Source organism: Mus pahari, chromosome 10, assembly GCF_900095145.1.
Source record: "Mus pahari chromosome 10, PAHARI_EIJ_v1.1, whole genome shotgun sequence".
Lineage (NCBI taxonomy): Eukaryota > Metazoa > Chordata > Mammalia > Rodentia > Muridae > Mus > Mus pahari.
The window spans coordinates 91,770,195-91,796,713 of NC_034599.1; the positions used below are offsets into that span (position 1 = coordinate 91,770,195).

The window sequence follows — 26,519 nt, forward strand, 5'->3', positions numbered from 1 at the left end:
GCTGATATTGCTACTGCAGACATGTAGGTTAGTGTAAACAGCCTTAACTGGACCAGACAGTTCCCTGTCACTCCATTTTCTATCATAGAAGCTTAGTTTTGTTTTGTTTTGTTTTGTTCCCCCAGAGTCAGCTGCTTCATTCGCTTGTTTGCCCAGGTTCCTGGTTCTTTACAGCCATCAGTCACTGATTCAGTCCCAGCTGCTTCTCTTGTCTGCCTGTATCCTCCCAAAACCACTCACCCTGGGACTGGACAGCCAGTCCCCACATTACCAAACCCCATCTTCCTCCGGTTTCTTTCTGTTTTCCCAGGATTCCCTTGCCTGTTTCCTGGTCCTGAACCCTGTTTCTTGAATCCCGCGCTTTCTGCTTTTGTTGATTTCTGTTCTCATTTTAGAAGCGTTGCATTCCCAGGCATCTTCCTGAGACTCTTGCACAGTGGATGAGGTTGCCAGGACCTTGCATGTGTTTGGACAAGATCTTACGCAGTATTCCTAAGGGCAGGAAACCACAGCCCATAAGCCAGATCTGGCCCACAGACTGTTTTGCTTTTATTTTGTGAATTAAGAGGGTTTTTAATATTTTCTTCCTATTAAAATTTTTTTTCAAAATAAAGAGTATCAAGAAAGATTGTACATAGCCTAAAAGCCCTTGCTTGTTTATCATCTATTCTTAACAGAAAAAAAAGTCCTCCAGCCCCAGGTTTAATTGGTTGGTAATTGGCCAAATACAGAACTGTACTTTGGAGGTTCTTTTCGTCTCACACTTAGGAGACTCCTCTCCCTGTCTTCTGGTTCTACTGTCAAGAAGCACACTGCTCCCTGCTTTCCAGCTAGGTGTGTTTGACCTATGTTTCCTCCTGGAAACATCTAGGATCTTTAACTTTCAAATTCATGGTCTGGATTCCCATAAGGTGCCGCATGGTGCTGACCTTTTTTTGTTCAAAGCGCTAGTTATCAGCCTGAAATATGTCTTTCTAGTCTAGGAAAAGTGTTTTCCCTTTTCTTTGGTGGTTTCCTCTCAGTTTTTCTGCTCTATCTGGAGTGTCTGTTAACTTCAGCTCACCTCCTGGATTGAAACCTGGTGCTATCTCTTTTTTAGCATATGATTCTCTTACATTTTTCTTCTAAGTCTTCTACTAAATGATGGCACTGCTGAGGCCATCTAGCAGATACAAGTTCCAGGAGTGCAGGAATCAGCCTGTGGCATCATCACCTGCCTCCTCAGCATCAGCACCGTAGCCAGCATTCACAAGGCAATTGATGGGCATTGTTGATTGAATGAGCAGCTTAGAGTTATGTCTTGTTTCTTTATAAAGAAGATCTCATTCTTAGTTCGTGGATAGGATATAGTCCCTGAAGTATTTCTGACAAAATTACTGTACTCTTTTAAACATCTATTTAATTTGTGTATTGCATGGAGCTAGCTAGGTTCTGAGTGAATGTGTATTACTGACATGAGCACTGCTATGTCAAGACCCCAATGCCTCAGGCCCCGTGGGAGTGGCAAAACTTTCCCTGGTTGAGGCTCATAGGGAAGACAAAGCCTTCCTCAGGTTCATATGCAGATGGTGATATTGTGTGTAGAAAATGTCCACTGTGGCTCCTCCTTCTGCCCCCGCATCCCCCAGATGTTTATAACCTAGAGACTGCTCCTACCAAGATTAAACCTGTCTCCTTGTTGAATAGTATACTATAAACCCCGCCTCCCTGTTCAGTTGTATATAAAAATCACGCTGAGCTTCCAGGGTGCTTCTCCATCAGAAAGCTCAGACTGCCCAATGGCAAAGGTGTAAGAATGTGTGTGCATGCGCGCGTGTGTGTGTGTCTGTGTGTGTCTGTGTTGTAAGGGTGAGAGGACAGCTTGCCAGCATCAGCTCTTTCCTTCCGTGATGGAGGTCCTGAGTATAGGATTCAGGTGGTCCGCCTTCATGGCAAGTGCCTTTACTCTTTACTGAACCATCTTGTTTCTCCTAGAAGATTTCTGTTTCTTTAATTCTCTTGCTCTCTGCATTGTCTGTAACTTCCAAAGACCCTTTTCTCCCGATGGCTGTTTTAGTCTCTGTCTTTCATGGTAAGACTCCTTCCCAAATCCATCTTCTCTTATGCTTATCAGTTGTAATATCAAAATTGCCAGAGGCTGAGTTGTTACAGTTTTGGAGTCTGGAAGCACAAATTGTTGGTCTTCTAATAAAGGCCTCACTCAGGCTCTGACACATGACACACAAGAAGTCACATGACAGAAATGAGAGCTGGAGATGGGGAAGAGCTGGTCTCTTATAACAGCTCTCAGGATAATCACTCATTGCATGAAGCATCAATCCCTTCAAACTGGGAACTGATTAGCTCAGGAGGCCCTTCCCCTTAGTGTGAACCACACTCCCCAGTGAGACACACACAGCACACTTTGAACACATGAACCTTTGGGAAGATGCGCTCAACCCATAGCTAAACCGTAGCAGCCTTCCAGGCATCGTTGCGGGTCAGGTGGTAAATGCTCGCCTAAACTTCAGGCACACGTGTGAAGCTGGTGTCACAACTGCACTGGTGGCTTTGTAGGTGCAGGGTCCTCAAATATGAGGAAATGCCCTGGGAATCTGGGTCCCTTCCCCACAGAGACACCACTACCCTGTATTCTGGAAGACAAACTTAAATGCTCTTGTCTAGGCGTTTCTTTCTCCTGTCAGGAGTCATCGTTCTCTCTGGTCCAACCTAGTCAGAAAGCCTGTATGTTGCCTGCCAGGGTGGGAGATTTAAGCTAGGCACTGGGATGGGATGGGACTGAGACTAAGGTTCCTTAGAAAAACTCTCAGCTGGTCCTGCCTTCGCCCTTCATTGAGCCCCAGCCAGTTGACTACTTCTCCATGCCCCAATTCACTCTGGGCTTTAGCTGTCCTTATAACTTACTTTCTATTGCATCTGCTGCCCACTGGCTCTGGCCGGTCTCTTACCATCCCTCGGTGCTCCAGATTGACTTTGCTGAACTATTGCTTTCTCTTTCACACCCCACCACCATCACCCCTGCCTGTGATCTCAACTTTATCTTATTCCCCATTTTTTCCATCTTACTCATTTCCAGAGGGAGTGGAAGGAAGCAAGGAACCCTATCTGCCACGCTAAATTCACGGCCCTGAATTGCTTCATCAGCCCCAAGATGAGGTTGGTAAAACCTAATACTTACGGATGTTACCCAGGAAGAAATGACAATCCCGTGTCCTCTAGGGGCTCTCAGTTTCTTGGGGGAAGACAAGGGCAGACTGATAAAATCATACACAGGCTATAATGGAAGGGAGGGTGAGCAGCAGGAGGGTCACGGGAGAGGTCCTTGAGTGGATTGGAAGAGCAAGGGACAGTTCACATGGCAGGCTGCTCTGAGGTTGGCACGGAAGGGAAATAGCTCAGACTCGTGGCCCATTTGAAAGGCGTGAAGCAGCCTTAGCACAAAGTGTTATTTTGATTGACTGTTCTCTCCTGGCTGCTATAAAAGAGCATTGATTTCTCTGTGTGTGACCTGCTATCAAATGAGCTAACCCATCAGAAGGGACACCTGACTGTCCAGGATAACCAGCAGAGTGGCAAGTGTGGCTTTGTCCTCCCGCCCTGCTTTCCTATAAATGGAAGATTACCAATGAAGGTCAAATGTATGTAGATTGCCCCCAGAGAGTCCTCCTAGGCCCCATTTCTTCTTAACAGGAAAATAGAAAGAAAATGGGACACAGATGTGCAGGGATGTAGCATGCTTTGCTTTCTCTAATGCTTCACAAGTGTTGAAAAAGAAGTTCTAGTTTTAAGCCAAGTCTATTACTGGTCAGTTCCAGGAGCAGCTTAAGCATCTTCATTCTGCCCCTAAAACGATGCACCCCATCTTCTCTGCCTAAGATCGCAAGCGTGAGCGCCTGTCTGCTCTGCCTGCACTTTTGAAGCTTCCCCAGTATCTCTTGGCTCAGGCTGTGTCCCAGATGCTGAGCCTGGGCTCACCATGGTCCCTGAACTCTGTACCCTCTTGACTGCACAGTCTTCACCTCCTTTGCCACTGTGTTCTGAAGAGCCTTTGGAATTTGTGACTCCCTCTGAGGCCTCCTGAAGCTGAGGGAGAAGTGTTTTCTGAAGCACACTGCCTCCACATAGTACCCTCCAGTTCTGCTCTGCTGTTCACGCTGGCGTGGGATAGTGTGAGCTGCCTTTCTCGCAGAATTCCATCAGGACAGCAAAAACAGGAGACTGTCAGCCCTACAGCTTCCAGACTTAGCTGTGTCCCTTAGCTGTCCCCATCTGTCCTAGTTAGGTTTCTGTCTCTGTGTTATAAACCAAAAGCAGCTTGGGAAGGACAGGGTTTGCTTACTTGGTTTATAGATTACAAACTATCATCAAGGGAAGCCAGGACTGGAGCTCAGAGCAGGAATTCAGAGGCAGAAACTGAAGCAGAGGCCACAGAGGAACACTGCTTACCAGCTTGCTTTTCCTGGGTTGCTTTCTTATACATCCCAGGACCATCTAATCCTGGAGTGGTACTGCCCATAGTAAGCTGGGCCCCAAACTGATCATTAGTCAAGAAAACGCCCTACAGAGTTGCCTACAGGCCAGTCTGATGGAGGTGGTTGTTCAGTCGAGATTTCCTCTTCCCACACATATCTGTGTCTGTATCAATATCAAGCCAACCAGCCTCATCACCAACATGGCTCCTGGCTGACAGGTACCAGAGCATGGCCACGTTGTGGCTGGTGTGGTACTCTAGGAACCACAAGCCCTTCCTGGTTCTTCTCTGCTCCAGTTTCCCAGTGTACTGCAGCTCAGAAAGGGCCTTTCCTCTCTCTTTCTGTGCCCTCCTCTTCCTGCTACTCTTGGGACTCTAGGAAAATCCTGTGCTTAGATACTAGCTTGGGTTGTCCATCAACAAGTCTGGCTCTTTGCAGCAAGAGTGCTCACCTTCACACATGCTTTCAGGAGCCACGTCTGGAGCCAGAAGCAGAATGCTACTCCCTCATTCTCAGCTGCTTCCTTTTGTCCTCCAGATGGCAGAACATCAGAGTCCAGGGTGGAGGGATCAAGGCATCCAAGTTGTTCTGAGATAGAAAATGCATTTGGGAGTTTCCAGTTTCCAGGAGAAGGCTACATTCTTTGGAGCATCCACTGGCACAATGAGAACATCTTTCAAGCTTCACTTTTAAAGCAAAAATGGTGAGCTATTAAACATCCGTAGCCACCAAAGTTAGCAGCTTCCTGTGATATGTAGCATGGACCCGCTGTGTACAGATGTCAGTCACTCTAGGAAACCAGATGAGATCTGGAAGCCTGGAAAAATCAGTGTTGGCTTAATCCCCACACCACAGTCAGTCTCTCTCTCTCTCTCTCTCTCTCTCTCTCTCTCTCTCTCTCTCTCTCTCTCTGACAGAGGATTGAGAATTTCTGTTAAGTACCTTAATATGGTCTCACAACTCCCCACCCTGACCTGAAAGGGAGCTTTATGGGCACTACCAAGTATCTGGTCCCATGCTTAGAGTTAGGAGGACTAAATCAAACTAAATTAGGTAGTGTGGAACTTACCACCAAAAGCTTACCAAAGCAAGCGCATCCCCTTTGTTCATTCTTCTTGTTCATGCTCATCCCTCCCATCCTCCTGAGGAACCCCCTTCCTGTCACTTTGTCCATGATGGCTCTCTCTCTCTCTCTTCTACTTTAAGCTGTTTCTCTTAATGAAGCTCATCTCCATGCTTTAAAGGGGACTTTCCCACCAGTGCCCAGTCACACTGCCTCCGATGTGTCAAGCTGCCCCCTTTTATGGTTTCTTGCTTCATGGTCCAGTCATACCTCAGCATGCCTATCTCAGTTCTGTCTTGGGAGGCCACACAAATAACTCTTAGGGACATTAGCCAGCAAGCATCTAAATACCAAGCACAGAAGAAGCAAAGACATATGGATGAGAACAAAAGATGTAAAAATAGCATGTAGAGATGCTAAGATTTTTAATCAAGTGAAGAAACTGAAACACATATTTAAAAATAAAACTATGACAGGCAACATAGCAGATTTGTTGAAGAACCAATTACTACAAAAGCTTAAAAAGTTCAATGGTGACCCACTAAGACATAATAACCCTGAATATGGGCACACCAAGAACAGAATCATAAAGCACATTAAGTGAAAGCAGAGTTAGGAGAAAACTATCAAATTCACAATTGTAAGTGAACACGAACTCCTGGCCTTCACTGCTACCAGGCAGAATACAAGATGAAAGGCATTCAGGAAGGCTGTAGAACTGTTCTTCTCTTTCTAACTGAACTCGGTAGAGCTCAGCAGCCAGTGTAGGTAAATCCATTTTTCTCAAGCACAATTGGAAAATTCAATGAATCATCTCCTGAACTAAGAAGCATAGCTCAAGAGACCTAAAATGATTGAAATCGTATATGGCCTTTGCTCCTAGCGGGTCAAGCCCATAGTAAGAGACAACACAAAAATGTTAAAAGACTAGAAATTTTAAATATATGGAACTGTGTGGAAATGGAATCATAGCCAATCAAAATGTTGGATGCATTTAAAATGCTGGCGAGGAGAGGAAATATAGCACTAAATGCTTATACTTGGGTGGGAAGAAACAGCTCAAAGAGTAAAAGGTACCCGAATAAGTGAGGAAAACACAAAAGTTTACCTATATTCTTGTGGCATGCTTGCCAATAAAGCACACTCCAGTTGTGTTATAGTTTGAATCTGAAACAGTCCCCACAGGCTTGTGATTTGAATGTTTGCTGCCCAGCTTGGTAGCACTATTTGGGGAGGTTGTGGGAACTTTGGGAAATAGAGGAAGTAGGAAACTGAAGGTACTTGAAGCTTCCTTGTCTGCCATGATGTGACAGCTTACCAACACATGCCTGTCACCATTAACTAGGATATTCTACCATGAATTCCTAGATATTTTGCAGTAAAACCCCTGAAACCTTAAACCAAAGTGAATCCTTTTTCCTTTAAGTTGAAAGTATTAGGTTTAGTCACAGTGAGTAGCCATGAAACAAGTAACACAAAAAATTGGTACCAGGAGTAGGGTTGTTTTCATAAATCTGAGTGTGTGTTTCGTGGGCCCTTTGGGACTTGGTTTAGGGAAGGAATTATCCATGAATACTTTAAGCAGAGCTTTGTGAGTGATTCTTGTGGTGGTCAAAACACCAAATGCCCATAGAAAAGTGTATAATAATGACTATGATTTTAAGATTTCAAATGTCAAAGCTTTAAGTGATTTTGTTAGTGAATTAGTAAGTGCCTTAAGAACATGTATTTTATAGACAAAATTTTAGGAATGTTATAAAAAATAATCAATAAAATCTTACTAAATTGTCAGCTGAAGGCATCCTTGTTTACTTAAACTTTGATTCATGCTTCATCATGAGGCCCCAGAAAAGATCTTTTAAAGAAACATTAGAGTGTACTGATTAGATAATATTCAGGCCATCTAGAAATCAGAAATTATTTTATTATAACAACAACCACATTTTTGTTTACTATGACAATAAAATGTGAGTGAAAATGAAATAAAATATATGTGTATATTCATTGAAATCCTTAGTCTATCATAAGATGGGCTGAATTTAATGGGCACTGTGTGCAAGTTGTTTAGGATAAAAATGTCTAAACTGTGTTTTTACAATACTTTTAAAAACAATTTTGAGATTATTATGTAATAGGTTCAGGGATAATTATAAAGAAGGGACAGAAAGATTGTAAAAGTCAGAATAGGAATTTGCTCTGAAACCATGTCTCCTAGAAGTGTGAAAAGCTATAAACCATGCTTTTTAATTTTTAAAAAGACAGCTTTGTAAACAGAAGAGTCGTCTTGAAGCCCTGATTGTTTTGCTTTAAGAGGAATTTCAATCTAGCAACATGACTGTTGCTGTGGCTGTATTACATCCAAAGATATGACCCAGTCCGAATGCTGATTTGCCCTGGCTTACTCTGGCTAGAATACAGACACACCCTTAGTATACACCTTTAATCCCTAATAATGAAGGGACCCATTGCTTTTGAAATATTAAGGACTCCCATCAAGACATTTACTCCAGCACCTATAAAAACATCTACTATGTGAGAGTCCTAAAGCAGGAGGGAGGCTACACTGCCTGCCTGTGGATCCCTTTCCCCTAACTGGCCTGCCTTGTCTAACTCAGTAGCAGATGCACCTAATTTTACTGCAACATGATATGCCAAGGCTGGTTGATATCCAGGAGAGGTTTCCCTTTTCTGAGGAGAGGGAGAGGAGGGTGTAAATGGGGATGGGAGGAGATGTGAGAGGGAGGAATTTCAGATGTAGACAAGAACTTGGTGGGAGTAGAGATGGATTATACCAGAGTTTGTTCTTACAACATTTTGGCAAAGACAGTCTAGATTTTACTCACGTCCCAAAAATTTGAGTGAGGCCAAATTTAAAAGTAATGGACTAATTAAGTTGGTAAAGAGCATTTGAAATTAGGATAATATTCAGCTTACTACTGAATGATTTTATCTAGGTTTATAGTGAAAATGAGGAGCAAAAAAAGCAGAGCAGAATGCTGTGGAGGTAATGAAAGTTAGCCAGAAAAAGAACTTGTCTGAAGTTCAAGAAAAAGGGACATAATTAAAGAGACGCTAACCATTAAAAAGTAGTCAAATACTTCAGTGGGAAGGCTGCCTTGAAGTCATTTCAGGATTTATCATGACCTAATGAATCTCGGGCTCCAGGGTGTAAAGCTACAAACTCATTGAAAAGACCTGATTTTTCTGTAACTGTCTGTGCACCTGCTCACACAGAGCCTCTAAGCAAGTGTCTCCCTGGGCTGAGCCACCCAGGCACTCACAGACTACTGCAGCCATGGTCCACAAAGGCCAGGGGGCCTGATCCTGCTTAAGCAGGCAACAGAACTGGATGTGATCTCCATGAGGACATGCAGAATGCAAGTTACAGGTTCATGTACAGGCTTCCACCAAGATTCTGTGGAAAGCCTGTGAATCTAGTCAGTGCAGAGGGTGAGACTCCACGAAGGAGGCTCCTAACAGGCTAACGTATGAAACTGTGCAAGTGAAACCTAAGGTTCCAGGCACGTGGAAAATCTGTGAACTCGGGACTCATATCATGCTACCACACACCCCTAGTATCAGACATGAATCTATAGTTTTTATCTGTTTCCACTGATAGGTTTCAGTATTGCTTTGGTCCCAACGTTCCTTTACATATCCATTCTTCCATTTTGGAATGGGAGTATTTACTTTGTCCCATTGTATATTAGAAGAATGTGATTTCCTTTTTATTTGTACAGTGGCTCATAGCTAAGAGTTTGCCTTGAGTCTCAATAGAGACTCTGGACTTAGACCTTTGCTGATAGACAAAATGCATTTTTCATTATAGGATTATCATAAGCCTTGAGGTAACAAGAGTAGACAAGTTGATGGTTTGACTCTGAAATGCTCCATACAGACTCATAGTTTGAATATTCACTCCTTGGTTTGGGTGCAGTTATTTTGAGAAGTCTGTGAACTTGGGGAGGCAGAGGCCAACTGGAGGAGGTAGGTCGCTGGGCGGGGAGGCAGGATGCTATCTCTGCGTGTTTCCTGTCTTGCTCTGTGTTAGACCTACTGTGATGTGAGGGGTACCCACCACACTCTTTCACCAGCATAACTGAGCTTTTCTGCCATTGTTTCCTCATCACAATAGTCTGAACCCTCAGAAATGTTGAGGTAAATACACCTAAGTTGTCCCATGTCAATTAATTTGATTACAGAGTTGGGAAAGTAGCCAGCAGAAGTTGCAAGATAAAGACCACCACACAAACACAAATGTGTGTGTGTGTGTGTGTGTGTGTGTGTGTGTGTGACACACACACAGAGTATATATACCAGTAACAAATGTGGGAAACAAACCTAAAAACACCATACTGTTTAAAGTTGATTGAAGAAATGAACTATTTAGATGAAGTCTAACTAAATATGTATCCTTTATGTCTGGAATTATAATAAGCCAATGAAGAAATCACAGGAGAAACAAATGGAATTACCATTTTAGTAGACTAGAAAACACTAAGGTTCAGTGTATGATTTTGAATCAGGCTAATGATACACTGAGCAGATAGGAATATACATGAAGCAAAATTATCCACAAAAAATCCCAGAGAGATATTAATAAATCCCAGAGAAAATAAGATATGGGGGCTCCCTACTTCCAGTAAGAACGGTGAAAGAAACAGAAATAAAGAGGCACAGATAATTTCCATAGAAATAATAATTAAGAATTTTCCAGATCTGATGAAAGATACTAATGCACATATTAAAGACATTCCAAGGCAATGCAAATAAAAGAAATTAATATAGATAAATGCAATATACAAAGCAATACAGATTGCTTCCCCTGGAATGACAGACTTGTTCAGTACTTCTCAACAGCAACAATACAGGACAGGAGAACAATAACTTGATAGTATTGAAGAAAGTTAACATTTCAACCCATTTATTTCGTACTCAGTGAAAATATCTTTCAAGGTTGTAATTTAGAATGAAGTCACCAACTTAAGGAGATCCCAATAGGCGTATTCTGTCTGATGGATGGTGTAGTGATTGGAATATGCTTGGCTCACAAGGAGTGGTACTATTAGGAGGTGTGGCCGTGTTGGGGGAAGTGTGTCACTGTGAAGGTCGGCTTTGAGACCCTCCTCCTAGCTTCTCCTGTTTACCTTCTGAACAAGATGTAGAACTCTAAGCTCCTCCAGCACCATGCCTGCCTGGATGCCGCCATGCTTCCTGCCATTATGATAACGAACTGAACTTCTGAGCTATAAGCCAGCTCCAATTAAATGTTATTCTGTATAGGAGTTGCCTTAGTCATGGTGTCTGTTCACAGCAATAAAGTCCTAACTAAGACAGAGTCTTCTAAGACAGATAGATTGGTGTGCAGGAAGAAAGTACAAAGACAATGGGAACTGTGGACATAGGTTTAAAAGACCATTGGCTACAGGAGAGAAGACAGTAATGTCTAACAGGAAGGAGGCGTGTATATTTAAAGCAGCCACAACAATAACATGTAAGTTAGGAGGGTGCCAGATGGAGCAGCAGAGCCCTGGAGCCACGTTAGGAGCAAGGTGGTAATGAGCTTCGTTTCCTTTGGCTGTAAAACTGCGTGGATCATGTCTACTCTAAGAGACAGAGAGAAAGAAATAATAAAAATCTAAACAGTCAAGAGAAGAATAGAAGAAGCCTAGACCGTGAGCAAGAAAAATAAAACACAGAATAACATGATGCCTTCTAAGTGCAAATACATCATGATAAGTGAGTGAATTTAATGCTCCAGTTTAAAGTAAAAAATGGCCAAGCCTGCCTGGAAATGTCATAATGGGCTATATACAAAGGCTTGCCTTTAACAAAAAGTATAGATATGTTGAAAATTAAAAGGTGGAAAACTCGCTAAGCATAGTGATACATACCTTTAATCCCTGCACTCGGGAGGCGGAGACTGAGGCAGAGGTGGAGGCTGATGGATTCCTGCAAGTTTGAAGCCAGCCTTGTCACATACAGAGTTCCAGGATAGCCAGGGCTACATAGAGAGATCCTGTGTTCAAAAAAGAAACATGTAGAAAAATGCATATGCTACCATTTATGTTATCAGACCGATTAAATTCTAACACAACCTTACTAGCAATAAAAAGCCTCATCTAGACACACATTATAAACGTTTATAGTGGGGGATACTCAGGGTGGGGCTCCATCCTTTCAGAGGAGAAGGGGAGGGAGGTGGAGGGAAGGACTGGTGAGGGAGCAGATGGGCAGGCAGCCATCAGGATGTTAAGTGAGTGAATACATAAATGGGAAAAAATAAAATAAAACACATCAGGTGAAAGTTTAAAAAAGGGGAAAGAAAAGAAAAAATAGAAAAATCCATAATATTAGTGGGACATTTTCTAGCTTTTTGTGATTAATACCATAGACTGACACAAATTCAACCATAGTAGATTTAAACAAAGCCATCACCTGCCTGGGCTGTATGGACAGCACTGAGCATCCACAGAATGAACAGACACGCTTCATAAGCTTACACTTGGCATTCCTCGAGCCTGCTCATGGACCAGGGCAGAAAGCCCATAAAGAAAAATCGCATATTTCAAGACACTGGGTCTACTTACACTGTGTCCTCTGAGAAATTAATACCAAGAATACAGTGCCCCCGAAATCATGGTATGTGTGGAAATTAAACATATTCCTGAATAACTAATCAAATAGGCCTCACGATGGAGGTTAGAAAAAATGCTTTGGACTGAGAGATCACGAAAGCGCAGATGTCAAAAATGTGTCGGGAGCAAGGAAAGATGTGGAATTGTAAAGCCTGAATTGTGTATTTTAGGAAACAAGACAAACTTCAAGTTAATTAGCTGGGCAGATACCATGAGAAGTTGGCAAATGAACAGCAAGAGAGTAAACGGGTGGAGTCCATAAAAAGAAAAAAAGAAGTTGCTGAGACCGAAAACAAACATTTAGCAGAGAAAAAAAAAAATCAATATACCATGAGGTGACTCTTTGGAAAGACTAACAAAATAACAAGCCTTGCAGTCCTGTTCAAGGAAAAGGACAGGGGCCCAGCGTGAGGAATTTAAAGGGCCCGAGCTGCAGAACTGTGTATCGGGAAATTGATAACTTTAAATGTAACGGGGAAATCTCTGGAAAAAAATGTGAGTTGCCAAAAATCATAATGAAGAAATGAAAAATCTGAATCATCTTCCAGCCACTAAGGAGATTAAATCAATAGTACAAATTTTTCATGCAAATTACACTCTTGCCTCCTCAGATCTGGCTATGGAGGTGCAGCCTAAGGGCAGAGTAAGCTAAGTTGAGCAGGATCCCCAGAGCAGAGAGGGAGAAGAGGAGGAGAGGAGCAAGGGCTTCAGCAGTGAGGTCGACCCTTCATGCAGGCCTTTTAGAATGCATAGTAGGAGGGCATAGCCTTGACAGAGAAACCCAAGCAGAAGAACTGTAGACCTGTCTCCATTCTAAAAATAACTAGCAACCAGAACCCATCAATGCACAGGAAGATAAGACAAGGCCAGCATGGTGGCACATACCTAATCCCAGCACTCAGAAGGCAGAAGCAGGTAGATATCTGTGAGTCTCAGGCCAGTCTGATCTACATAGCTAGTGTCAGGTCAGCCCAGTATACATAGTAAGTTCTAGGCTAGTCAAAGCTGCAGAGTGAGACCCTATCTACAGGGAAATATATAAATAAACAAATACTGAAATACACGAATAAATTGCACTTTATTTGGGACTGAAGAGATAGCTGAATGGTTTTAAAGCTCCAACTGTTCTTACAGAACACACAGGTTTCATTGCCAATACTTACAGTCACTGCCTGTGACTGTAGCTCCCATGGGTTCTATAATGCCCCCTTATGGCTTCCACAGGCTCTTGCACACACACAGGTCTTATATTCTCCCAGGTTCTCATACACACACACATATACACACACACACACACACACACACACACACACACACACACACCACATTATTAAATAATAATAATTAAAAACAAATAAATAATCTTAAAGTAATAATAAGATATTTTGCCTTACCTGAGATTGCTTCAGGAGTGCAGTGTTAGTTTACAATTAGAAAATTAATCAATGTTCTTCCCCAGTAGTAACTGACCAGAGAAGAAAAACTACACAATAGCTTGGGAAGAGTTCACAGTACACTCACTGTGCTGGCTCATTTTATGTCAACTTGACACAAAAGTAAAAGAATCTGAGACTTTAAGAAAGTCTCAATTAAGAAAATGTCTCCAGAAGACCAGGCCGTAGGCAAGCCTCTAGGGTCTTTTCTTGATTGGTGATTGATGGGGAAGGGCCCATCCCATTGTGGGTGTTTCCATCCCTAGGCTGGTTGTCCTGAGTGATATAAGAAGCAGGCCAAGTCAGCTATGGGGAGCAAGCCAGGAAGCAGCACCCCTCCATGGCCTCTTCACCAACTCCTACCACCAGGTTCTAACCCTGCTGGAGTTCCTACCCTGACTTCCCTCAACGATGGACTGTCACCTGGAAGTCTAAGCTGAAATAAACCTTTTCCTCCATGCTTTGGTCATGGTGTCTCATCACAGCGATAGAAACCGTAAGACATGTGTTAAAAACTCTTAAGCCAGAAGTCACAGGGAATGTCTCGTCAAGTAGCATTGTTGGGGTGTACAGGCTCAGTCAGTTACCCTTGGTTCAAAGTTAAACCTTGAACCAGTCCATTTCTCATCAGATAAATCCCAAGCTCTGTAGGCAATATCCACTAAGCAGCTCAGCCTACTCCCTTCCCAGCAGCCTCCCTCTATCAGGCTCCCTTCCACTGGCTACAAATCACTCCAGAGTCACAGTTGTGCCTACACAGTCAGGGCCCATCCTGTCATCACCAACCCAGCTTTGTTCCAAACTCCCTCTGTCCTAGTTTTCTCTCCATTGCTGTTATAAATGCCATGACCAAAAGCAGCTTGAAGGAAAGGTTTTACTTTTCTTAGGAGTTGTATGTAGTTCTTCACTGAGGGAAGCCAAGGCAGGAACCTAGAGGCAGGAACTGGAACAGAGCCTATGGAAGAACACTGCTTCCTGGCTTGTTCTCACTCAGTCTGTTTTCTTATACCAAGCGGTACCACCCACCCAGGAGTAGCGCCGCCCACAGTGGGCTAAGCATCTCCCATATCACGTACTCAATCAAGAAAATGTCCCACAGACAGACAATCCCTCAGTCCGATCTGATGGTGTCAGTTCCACAGTTGAGGCTCCCTCTTCCCAGGGGACGCTAGTTTGTGTCAAGTTGACAATAAACCTAGCCAGCCCTCCCGGTGTTTTCTAGTCCCAGAATTCTCTTTCTGGGAGACAGCTACCATGAATACAGTGTTGCCAGAAAGGCATCTCATGATGTTCATCAAACACATCCTGATGCAGGTTGTCCTGTGATCTGCTGTCTGAGCTCCACCCTCAAAGCTCCCTCTCAAGAAAGCTTCCACTCTGAGGCATAGAGGACAGTGGAGGGGAGAAACACAGCCGCTGAGGTAGGACCCTGGTCCTTTCTTGCAAGCTCTTGACCCACCAGGAGGGCCCTGCAGGGTCTGCGCACACTCAGGATGGAGGCGTAAACCCTGAGCAGCTGCCTGCACTGTGCTGCCAGGTGACAAGTGTCTACCCTGTTCTCCGTAGGAATGTACCAGGTGATCGAGGGCATCATCTCACCCGTCAATGACAGCTATGGGAAGAAAGACCTGGTGGCTTCCCATCACCGAGTGGCCATGGCCCGGCTGGCCCTGCAGACATCTGACTGGATTCGGGTGGACCCCTGGGAGAGTGAGCAGGCGCAGTGGATGGAAACGGTGAAGGTGCTGAGGTAACAGAGTCATGTGTTTACTTGCAGCATGAAAGGATGGGACAATGCTGAGGTGGCCCCATCCAAGACTAAAGAAATGCCTCTGCTGACTGGGAAGGCGACCAGCAGGGTCACCATTTCAGATGGGTCCCTGGGCAAAAATAAGGGAGAACCTTCTGCTATTTGGGAGAGTCTTGCGTCCGAGGGCTACAGCACCAGGCCCTTTGTCGCCCATTTAGCAGCAGTGTGACTTTGAACAGGTGACTTAACCTCTCTGAGACCTCTTCATCACTTGTAAAATGAAGACAATATAATCAAATGAAGATTTAAAAAAGAAAAAGAAAAAGCTTTCCTGGTAGAAAACTAACAAATTGCCTTCTGTAACTGGAGCCTTACATTTCCTGGCATTGACAAGTTTGAAAACTGAACCTATATAATAAGCTGTCTTTTCAGCTTGTTTGCTAGATATAGACGTTCATGTAAAAGGAGAGGGGTTCTTTTAAGAGCAGAAATCATTACTCTAGGTTATCTTTTGTCTTTTGAATTCTTAATAGCGTTGAGCATAGTCCGCACAGCTGTTTGAAAGCCTTGGTCCAGCCCTGTACATTATGACAGCTGTCCCGGCTGTCAGAAGGGGGTAAGGCTGGTCTGCTTCATCACTGGTGACAGACTGCTCTGTGGGAAGGCACTGTGGCGCTGCAACCTATGCAGTCATAGAGGTTCTGCACCTTCTGTTAGGGAAGGGACCACAGTGAACATTTAACCAGTACAGTGCCACCTCAGAGCCTGCTGCCCAACTGATAGGAATGTTTATAACTGCGTAGATGCACGCTCTCCATTTTACCCACTCATTGGCATAAGCCAGATCTCCCATTCTGAAGACATGCTCCTAGAGCGTCTTTTAAAACAAGCCCCTTTCACCACTTGCTCCTTTAGGCTAATCGTGGGGAGCAGAAACAAGGCAGCGGATGATCCAGCAAACCATTTAGCTTTAATAAGTACTCAGGAACTCGGGCTTTCTCCCCATCCCCGTGAGAGCCACCACAGTTGCCAGGAGCGTGCTTTGAAGCCAGATTTAGCTGAAAGACTTTATGTAAGAAGTGAGTCAGCCTCCCGGAGTCTCAGCTCCTCACCCAATAAAGTAAGAAGACCAGCACCTCCCTGGCAGGACAGGGTGTGGCTTTGATAAGATGGTGCAGACAAGCTAGCTGGTGGATAGTGGATGTTAATGTCGCCTGCCCTCCTCACATCTGTAATGCTGGCTGTGGTCTATCCTCAAAACCAGAACACCATTTGTGGACACGTAGGTGATGGTATGGTAGTTTCATGGTACTTCTGTTGTAAAATGCAGATGTGAGCAGAGATACTAGGAAACTCTCCCTCCTTTCCCCTGTGCCCTTTAGTCAAATGCCTCTGGACAATGGACACGCAGCAGACTTCCTAGGTTCGCAGCCCAGGTCCCTCCTCAAAGGCTGTGATCACATTGGTTTGGCTGAGGAGGGGAGAGATCCATTATTTCTGTTGCTCCCGGTGACTCTAATATGTATCTAGGCCTGAGCCCCACAGCTTCAGTCACTGAACGAGAAAATCGGGATTTAACGTCACTTAAAGAGCAGTCGACACTGGTCACAGGCTTGGCTGCCAAAACCACTTAGAAGACTTTCTTTAAGGCTCTCTCTAAGCCGGGACCTTTAAATAGATGCCTTCAGATTTGCTGGCATAGACCCTAACCACAGGCATTTGTTTAAAGGTTCTGGATGATTTATGTTGTGCTGGTGTGGTTGAGACTTACCAACAGAGTCAATAGTTTCTTTTAATGGATAGCTGATTAAGTCCCCGCCCCCCAGAGGTTGAAAATCAGGCTAAAATTTTAAGTCAATGGTTTTAGAATCATGGTGAAATCGTCCCCTGCATCTGCTGCATTTAATGTCCTCTTGATGGTGGCCACAGTGGATCCTACAACAAATATGACAAAGGTCACTGTGATGCCAGTTCCCTCGAGGGACTCATGGGAGACTCTTCATCCTGATGTGTGGTTCACTTTTCTGCTGATGCTGTAATGTCTAGGCCACCTTTGATGGGACTAAGCCTGCCACTTCCGTACAGTGCGGAATAACCCAAAGAAATCATTTGACGAGAGAGTGTATGGTTGTCCACACTTTGAAAGCTTTCAGCCCTAATCTAGCAGAGCTATTTCTGGCCTATTGTGAGGCAAAACATCAAAACATAAGGGTGTGGTGGAGCCAACATACACATTTCATGGTGACCAGGAAGCAGAGCGACAGAGAGGAGCCCAGAATAAGGCCCAGGCCCCCAAAGACTTATTATCCCCAATGACCTATTTTCCCCAACTAGGCCTTGACTCTCAAACCTTCAGTCACCTCATAAAAAAAAAAAAAAAAAAAAAAAAAAAAAAGCTATCAAATTCAAATCTACCAGTAGTCATCACTGCTTAGATGAGAGCCCATCTTTCAATGACTGGATCTACAACTAAGGTCTGAGCCTTCAACATATGGACCCTAGAGATTACTCTTAGTCACCAACCACGACAATAACTTAACTTTTTCTCATATTTTTCTCTTAGTCAAAATGCTACTTCGTGTAGTCTGTCCCTCACCCACATCACCTCATAGACCCACCACAAATTCAGCCTCCTGGCCTCATTTGACAGATGAGAAGCCTTGGGCTCACAACGATGTTCAGTTGATCACAGTCGCACAGCAAATAAGCAAGAGGCAGAGCTCTGACCACTGGGCTCTGAAGCCACGCCAGAGTCACCCTCTAAAGCAACGCTGGCCGCTGGCCGGGAAAGAGAGGTGGCTGGCTCTCCCTTGCTGTAGTTACCCTTGGCTGGCAGTTCCCTGGGCGAGCTTCTGAAGCCACAGAAAACCATGCTCTCAGAGTCAGTTCAGAGGCTAGGGCTGGGCACAATCGAGTACCACTCAGGCAGGCATCAAAGAGCCAGCCAGGACCACTACCCACAGGGAAAATGTGCTGAGTGCTGAAAGTAAGCCAGCTCTTTCCAACACATACAGCTGTAATAACGCTCTGCTGAGGATCGGGAAGGCGAAAGATAAATGGACTCACGGGAGAGTGCTAAGGTTACCTGTGTTTGGTGAGAAAGAAAAAAAGTGCAGGAGTCTCAGTTTGAAGACAGATTGCTTCAAAGTAAGCATGTCAAATTTACATGAGTCTGATAGCACCTAACCTGCTCTGTGACTCCACTTGTCCCTTCATCTCGATAATTATCCATTATCGGGGATGGGGGAATGGGGCAATGTCCCCATTTGCAGGCGAGGAGCATCCATACTGGCTGAGCCTTGAAAGCTCCCATCAGAGTGACAGCCAGCAGTAAGGAGGAGGCTGGGACTCAACCCAGGCTTTCTCTCTCCAAGCCCCACCTCCTAGCCACCACCTCATGGCATTTTAAAGCACAAGTTTATGATACGAGTGTGTGCTGGAGCAAGCTAGAGGCCACGCGGTGCCAGGACTTGCTGTATACAGCTTGTACCTTCACCAAATCCTGAAATCAGGCATTACCACTTACGCTTTCCAACGGAAAATGCACATTTAAGCTTACATCTGTCTGGTTTTGAGAGCTCATGCCTCTGGCACCCACTCAATGCTAGCACCTATATTATCAATAGAGAATTATTGAGACTGGTGGATAGGGTAACATCAGGCGTAATTCCACACTTCCACCCAGCTTGTATAGAATGTGGTAAAGTGAGCGGAATAGAACTCTGTAGCATTATACATCCTGTCCTAGCTCCTAGAACACTACCTGGTCATCAGTATTCATGGACAGTATTCATGGACTGGTCTAAGACATGTAGAAGCGAATCTTAAATCCTGGGGCACTGGGGTGGGGAGGGGGGAGGACGTCTAGGATACAACACACGCAAAGCTTTGTGTTTACACCACAGGCACCATCACAGGGAGCTGCTGAGACACTCAGCCCAGATGGATGGCTCAGACCCCAGCAAGACACCATCAGCCTCAGCAGGTGGGTACCAACCCCCTGCCCCATCTCCAAGGGGGGATTCAGATGAAGAGTAAGGAACCAATGGGATTTGTCTAGCCATCTCAGCATGGGTAAGGAACCTGAGCCCTCCCTGGTAGTGTAAATATGTCCAAGGTCAAAAGGTCAAATGAGACACCCTGCCTTTCCCATGCTCAACCTAAGCCCTTTCATTGTGCCTACTTGAGATTTGCTGCCCAAAGGGGTTTAGCCACCCTTAGTGCTTGTGACATGGATTACAAGTGAGGGCCACGAAGGGACAAGCTGGTGACTGATGCTGAAGTTCTTTAGAAAGCCTTAGCCTGTTGGATTTAAAAGGATCACGTTCTGACGGAAGACCAGCACCTGCTAGCAGCCACTCGGTGAATGCCTCGAAGGAGCAGAGGTGACTTGAGGGGACCCTGAGGTTCTCCTGGGTGATGGTCTTAACTTAGGAACCCGATCTCTGCTTGTGCTTCTCCTGTTTGCAGGAGGCAAGGCCTGTGACTTGAGTCTGAGAAGCCCTGGTGTCTGGGCTCAGAGGCGTGGCTCTCTCCTGCAAACACACAAGAACGTAGGATGGGTGTGAGAGGGAAGGGTGTGACACGAACTTTGGGTCACAAAATTCCAGCAGGCCACATGCATGGCTTTCTCCTACAGGGTCTCCAACTCTAGCTGGTGGGACTCTCGTATCAAAAGGGTTCCATAAAGGGCGCCTAAAAAAGGGTTCAAGACCGCCAAGGATAAATGCACCTAAAACTGATGCTTTGCTGCGGAGTTTTTCAGAGCCCTTACCATGTCCAGGTGCGTTGTGACTTACGGAGACAAGGGCAGAGCCTGTCACTTTTTAACCATTCTGAACTTACCACTCAGAATTCCGAGAATACCCCCAAACACACCTTAGAAAGGACTTGCGAATGTCCTCACGTCCCAAGCTTGCCATGTAGCCCTCAGATGCTGGCCAAAGAGCACACACGGCAGAATTACTGTGGTCCTTGTTAGACACATGGATTGCCAGGCCACGCCCCAGACCTGAGAGGGAGGGACACAGAGGCTTATTGATCACTCAGAAATTGCTGTTCCATCACTTTGATACTGTCTACTAGGCTGAGAGTCTAAAAAGGAGTCGTAGTGTCTCTGATACAGTCCATACCCATGCTATGTTCTGTATTCCTCCGGCCTGTCCTCCTTACCTGTGTGGGCTCCTCTGTTCCCAGCCCCAGGTGTGGGCCATAGACACAAGGTCCACTCCTCATCATAGACAGGATGCTGTGCCCTTTCTACGCCTCCTTCTACAAAGTCCTGCATAATGCTGGTCGATACTACAAGAGCCAGGCTCTGAGCTCACAGAGCGACAGCAGCCCAGCCCACGCCTTATAGTGGACAAAGATGGGGGGAAATGAAGGCATTTTAGCCGCACCCACATTTACAGGACCAGTGGGCTGTAGAGGTTGAAGGCATTTCAAGGCAGGCAGGCAGAGATACAAGAGCAGGGAGTGTCAACAGGGGACATGGTAGACCTATGAAACATCAGAGACTCCAGGGAGAGGCAGGGCTTCCAGAGGTGAATTAGGGATGCCACGCTGAGCCCTGTCTCTTGTATTGCCTCTCTGCAGGAACCCACTGTTCCTCTGCTTGGTACCCACTCCTCCCCTTCTTGGTCCTCCTTGGAATTCCTGCCTGTCTTAAGAGGCATCCAGAACACACATTCCCACTAGCTGCTAAGCTTTTGAGTTCACCCTCTACCAGAGCCCCACCTCACATCTGTTCTCTGTTTGTCTGGGGGTTCCCATCTCTGGTTGACCCTATGTTTGGGTTCTTTCCAAGACCCGCCTGCCTCAGCCTCCAAAACATTAGAAGTAAAGCCCTGTGCTGCCATCCTAGCTTTTGCTGTTGTTTGTGTTATGAAACAGGGTCCCATTAAGGAGCTCTAGCTGGCCTGAACCTACAGATATCTGCCTCCCTTTACCGTCCCAGTGCTGAGATTAAAGGCATGGGCTACCACACCTGTTCCACCCCCCCTTTAATTAACCTATTTTTATTAATTCTTAAGACTTGTGTACTTAGCATTTGGAACATTTGCATCCCCTTCATCCATGTCCTCCGAGATCTACTCGCTGATTTCATAGGCAACCAACTTTGTGTCCTCATTCTTTTAAACCCATTAAGTGGGGCTAGAGAGATGGCTCAGCAGTTAAGAGCAGAGGCCTTGCAGAAGACTAAGGTTTGGGTCCCAGCACCCACAACCATCTGTGACTCCAGTTTCAGGGGAATTGATGCCCTCTTCTGACCTCAGTATGCTCTTGCATGTACATGGTACACATACATATACTTAAGTGCGCGCACACACACACACACACACACACACACACACACACATACACACAAAATAAAATTAAATTGAAATAAAATAAATGTTTTTAGACACAGGGAGCCCATTAGTGCTGGCTCTGTACTCTTTAGTGTGTAGCCATCCACTGGAGTGTGTTAGACTTACTAGGGCCACACCCTTATAGACAACCAACTCTCTCTCTCTCTCTCTCTCTCTCTCTCTCTCTCTCTCTCTCTCTCTCTCTCTCTCTCTCTCTCTCTCTCCCTCCCTCCCTCCCTCCCTCCCTCCCTCATGGAAACCACAATAGCTTCTCCATTGGGAGTGGGACTTCATGCCTGTCTACCCGCTCCATGCTGAGATCTGCCTGGCTTGAGCTTGTGCAGAACTTGTTCATACCATCACAATGCCTATGAGCTCATGTGTGCCACAACCTTGCTGTGTCTGGAAAACACTATCTGTTGGTAGTTACCCTCTGCCTCTGGCTCTTGCGGTCTTTCTGTCCCATCTTCAGAGTCTTGGGAGGAGGCGTGTGTGGTAAAGATACCCCATTTAAGACTGAGAATTCCATAGTCTCAGTCTACACCTTGACCAGCTGTGGGTCTCTGTGTTAATCACCATATTCTGCAAAGAGAAACGCCTCTGATGAGCGCGGAGAGATGCACTACTCTATAAGTATAATGGGACATCATTGAGAGTAGATATAACGCTGAGACCCATTAGCAGAGCAATGGCTATAGGTTCTCCCCTAGGGGCTCCAACCTATCTAACACACACACACACACACACACACACACACACACACCTTTTTTTTTTTTTTTTTTACTTTTAATTTTGAGACAAGGTCTCACTGAGTTGCCCAAACTGAACTTAAACTCTTGTATCCAAGGCAGGCCTTGAATTTGCACTCCTCCTGCCTCAGCCCTTGACTAGATCAGGTTGCAGGCCTATACCACAAAGCCCAGCTAGCCCCAGGGGTTGAAAGCAACTAGGAGTTTAATTGTAAAAATAACCACTGAATCCATTCCGCTGTCCGCATCAGGAGAAGACCTCACATCAGAAGTGTCAAGAGATGGAGAAACATCCAGGGAGTGGGGAAACCCCTGTACAGTAGCATATGTCTAACACCAGACAGAAGGGAGTGTAATTCCATATTGTTTGTGTGTCTGAATCAATATGGCAACCTAAGAAAATACACCAAAATGTTGATGGCTATAGAACCCAGAACCAGCCTTGTGGGTTGCTGTTGCTGTTCTCAGTTTCAAACACGTACAGTTTCCATATGTTCCACCGTGAACATGTTTCGTGTTCATCATCGTTGGGGGGGGGGAGGGAAAACAAAAACAAAAAAAAAACCCAAACATTTTCATATAAGAAGGCAGGTTTTCCTCAGCATAAGCTGGCTTTTGATGAGATGCCACTTGTGTTACCAGTGACATATTTATTTCTGAGGGCCACTTTGGGAGCTGTGTATCTTATTGTGTGTTTGTCACACTCTGGAATGGCAGACTACATGCTGAGCTCAGCACTGGTGGCAGCCAGAGCTAGACCTAGCTGTTGCTTCTGTAATTGGCAGCCCTCCCTGGACTCGTCTGTCCTTGTGTGGATCGTCTGTGATCCTGAATGCTTGGGTGACATTCTGAAATGGGTGACACCCCAGGGCCTTTAATGACAGCCAAGCTCACTGTCAGTAGTCTGTAAGGGTGGCCCTGCCCTTTGATGTTAGGGCTGAGCCTGGCTCAGAACCCCCTCTGTAAAAATAGCAGGCACCCATTCTTATACCTATTTCACCAGGGCTGGTTAGTTTGGGCACCGACTGCCAGGTGTCATTCCTAGATTCATCTCTGGTGTCCTCCTGTGTAGATCTCTCACAGTGTGTTGGCAGGATGTCACCGTCCATGGCTGTATTCATACATAGCTGTGACAGGCTGTCTCCCCACATTTCACTTCCCATAACTTCCGTGGAGCCTTTTCTGTCCCCATCTTACAGCTGAAGAAATAGACCCACAGGCAAAGTCAGTTTCCCAGGGTCCCAAGAAATTTAAAATTCATACCCAGGGCTTACTGGCCTCAAGACTGATGCTCTTCAATGCCACAACTTAGGGCCACCAAACATTCACACTTCTAGGTTTCAGGACATTTTTCCCTACAGCTTGTGTAAACTTTGGCCCATCGGCATCTCAAAGTCCATAGCTTCTCAACGTCACAGTAGTTTCAAACAACCAAATTTAGATCACTGCATGACTGTTAGACGAGTCACACTGGCAACCTTTTGTGGTTTTTTTTTTCTTCTTCTTCTTCATTATTATTTCTTGGGGGGAAGTGTGCCTGCATGTATGTTTGTACACCATGCACGTGTTGTGCCCACAGAAGCCATCAGTGGGCTTTGGATCCCCCTAGACCTGGAGCTACAGACAGTTGTGAGCCACATGTGTGTGCTGAGAATAAAACCCAGGCTCTCTGGAAGAGCAGCCAGTGTTTTTAACTGCAGAACCATCTCTCCAGCCCTCAGCCTTTACTCTTGATTTACATACTTTGGACTTGGACAGTTACTGCGTCAGAAACTTCGGTAGCATTTATGGGAATGAATTTGAGAAGCTTCCGTGAGGTCTGAGCATGAGCAGTTGTGGGCTGAGGTATATGTGGCCACGAGAGTTGACCATGACATTGTCTTGTCTTGTAGGATAACAGGCACCTCGAACCTCACAGACATGCCTTTGATTGGGGGGCAGAGCTCAATCCTATCTAGACCTTTCTAGTCACAGCTCAAAGTGAATACTATTTTTTACTCTAAATATTAATGATTTTACTCTCAAAATTAATGTCTAATGTGGAAGCCGAAATGTCAAACATTTCCTCATGAAACTGACTAAGCGCATCGGGGAGATGGGCACGTGCTGATCGTGCCTGGATGAAAGCCTGCCTGTTCAGATCCGGGCACCCATACAAAGGCAGGAGCAGCGTTAGAGGTCTGTGAACCCCGCCTTGGGCATGGGAAACAGGAATATTGCCGGGGCTTTCTGGCAGCCAGCCAACTCTAAAGTGGGACGCTCCAGGTTCCAAGGAGGAAGGAGCCCTGCCTCACGGAGCAAAGCAAAGAGAGCAGTGGAGAAAGGCACTCAACATTCCCCTCTGGCCTATACGTGCGCGTGCGTGCACGCACACACACACACACACACACACACACACAAGGGGGAAAAAAAACAGAAGACAGAAGTGTGTCTTGTCTGTTCTCTGACCTGTAGAAACAGACCGGATGTGCCCCGGGTCCCAGGAGATGTTGAAATCGAATAAGTATCATTGAACCAGTTGTTTGAAAGCCCAAAGCTTGGTGTCTTACTGTCTTGCAGTGATTCTATAAATAAGAATTAGAGCAAATCCTCACAGCTGTTGGGAAATACAAATCCATACCAAATTAGTAAAGCGTGAGTTGCTGAATAATTCGTAGCACAATTTTATTGCTTTCAAAACGAGGAGATAATTCATACCCATTGGATGGATATTCCTGGATAGATGGGTAGGTAAGTGGATAAGTACTTGGATTAGTGAATGAATGGAAAGCAGTCACGACGATGTGGCTCCGTCTGTCTTCACTGATAAACTCATTCAGTGCTAAAATAACTCCACCAAGTGAGCACTCTGAGCATGTCCATTTGAAAGTCGATCTCACAGGAGCCACTGAATAACAGAACCAGAACTAAGCCTGGGGCATCTGGATCTGACTGTGTGGCCACCAAGGGCCTTCCCAGCAACAGTCAAAGACTGATCCAGTGTCATTGACTACACCAGTATTCTGAGGCTACAGCCCTGGAAAAGTAGGCTTTCATGGTGCTGGTAGCCGCTGTGGAGAACAGTCTCCTGGCCTGCCCTTTCCTGTAGGTGAGGAAGCTGAGGCCCAGAGCAGGGAGGCCGGTTTCAGCCTCGCCCCAGCTCAGCAGTGTCTACCCCACGGAGGCTGAGCTCAGACCTCTCCATAGTACTACCCGTCTCTCACTTCTTTCCCAGGCCAGGCCTTGCTTCTTCATAAGCCCATTCTCTGTCCATCACCAGAATCTCTCCCAGTGTCCCACTGTACAGTAGCCTAGCCTTATACCATGTCCCCCCCACCCCACCCCCACCCCCCGCAATGCATGGCAGCCCAGAATCTCTTCCTTGCCAAGTCTTCGGGGTGACAAAGATGAGAGACCAGCCTTTATCGCCTTCTGGAATCCGTTTCCAGTAGTACTGTGGACCCAGGGTGTGCTTCTAGCATGGGTTAACCTTTCCTCTTCAGATTAGCCAGGTCCACATAAACGGTGGGTGTCTGCAGGGCTGCAACGCCCTTCCTTCTCTAGTCCGCCAAGGCTTCCTGTTCGTGATGCATTGGCAGATTCTCACCAGCAGGCGGCAGCAGAAGCTAGCAGCTACAGATGCCCCACGTGGAGGCTGGCTGCCAGTTTGATCCAATCTTGAGGACGTGAGCTCTCTCTAGCCTTTCTGTGCCTTGGTTTCTCCCCCGAAATTCTACCTCATTAATTCGTCCTGAGAACCATGCTTTTGCACGCATCGTATTGAGTAATAGGGCCATGCTAGGAACCTCAGAACACTTTACCACATCACTGTGTAGACTAAACCCCACAGGACTGCCACACAGACCACAGAGTCTTGGAGCTCTGTCACATTGCAAACAAAAATGAAAAGGCCACCCGCTGGGATCTTAGTGACCCAGTAGCTGTCCAGAGAGCCTGCACATTTTCACGGGGTTTGTAGAAAAATGTTGGGTCCTTGGGATAATGTAATAACAAGGGCTGAAGTGAATGCAGAGGTGGTGACTTATACAACGCCCACCGCCTCTTCCTCGTGGGACTTCAAAACT

General features: G+C 45.5%; 1 protein-coding gene across 6 annotated transcripts in view; it reads left to right on the top strand.

The window, feature by feature from the left end:
* Nmnat3 (nicotinamide nucleotide adenylyltransferase 3) overlaps positions 1-26,519 on the top strand; it is a 121,466-nt gene that overhangs the window by 84,492 nt on the left and 10,455 nt on the right. For all 6 annotated transcript variants that reach the window (XM_029543338.1, XM_029543339.1, XM_029543340.1 and 3 more), the window contains exons 3-4: positions 15,173-15,356; positions 19,262-19,341. In XM_029543338.1, coding sequence (XP_029399198.1) covers positions 15,173-15,356; positions 19,262-19,341 — 264 coding nt within the window. The remainder of the gene's footprint in view (positions 1-15,172; positions 15,357-19,261; positions 19,342-26,519) is intronic.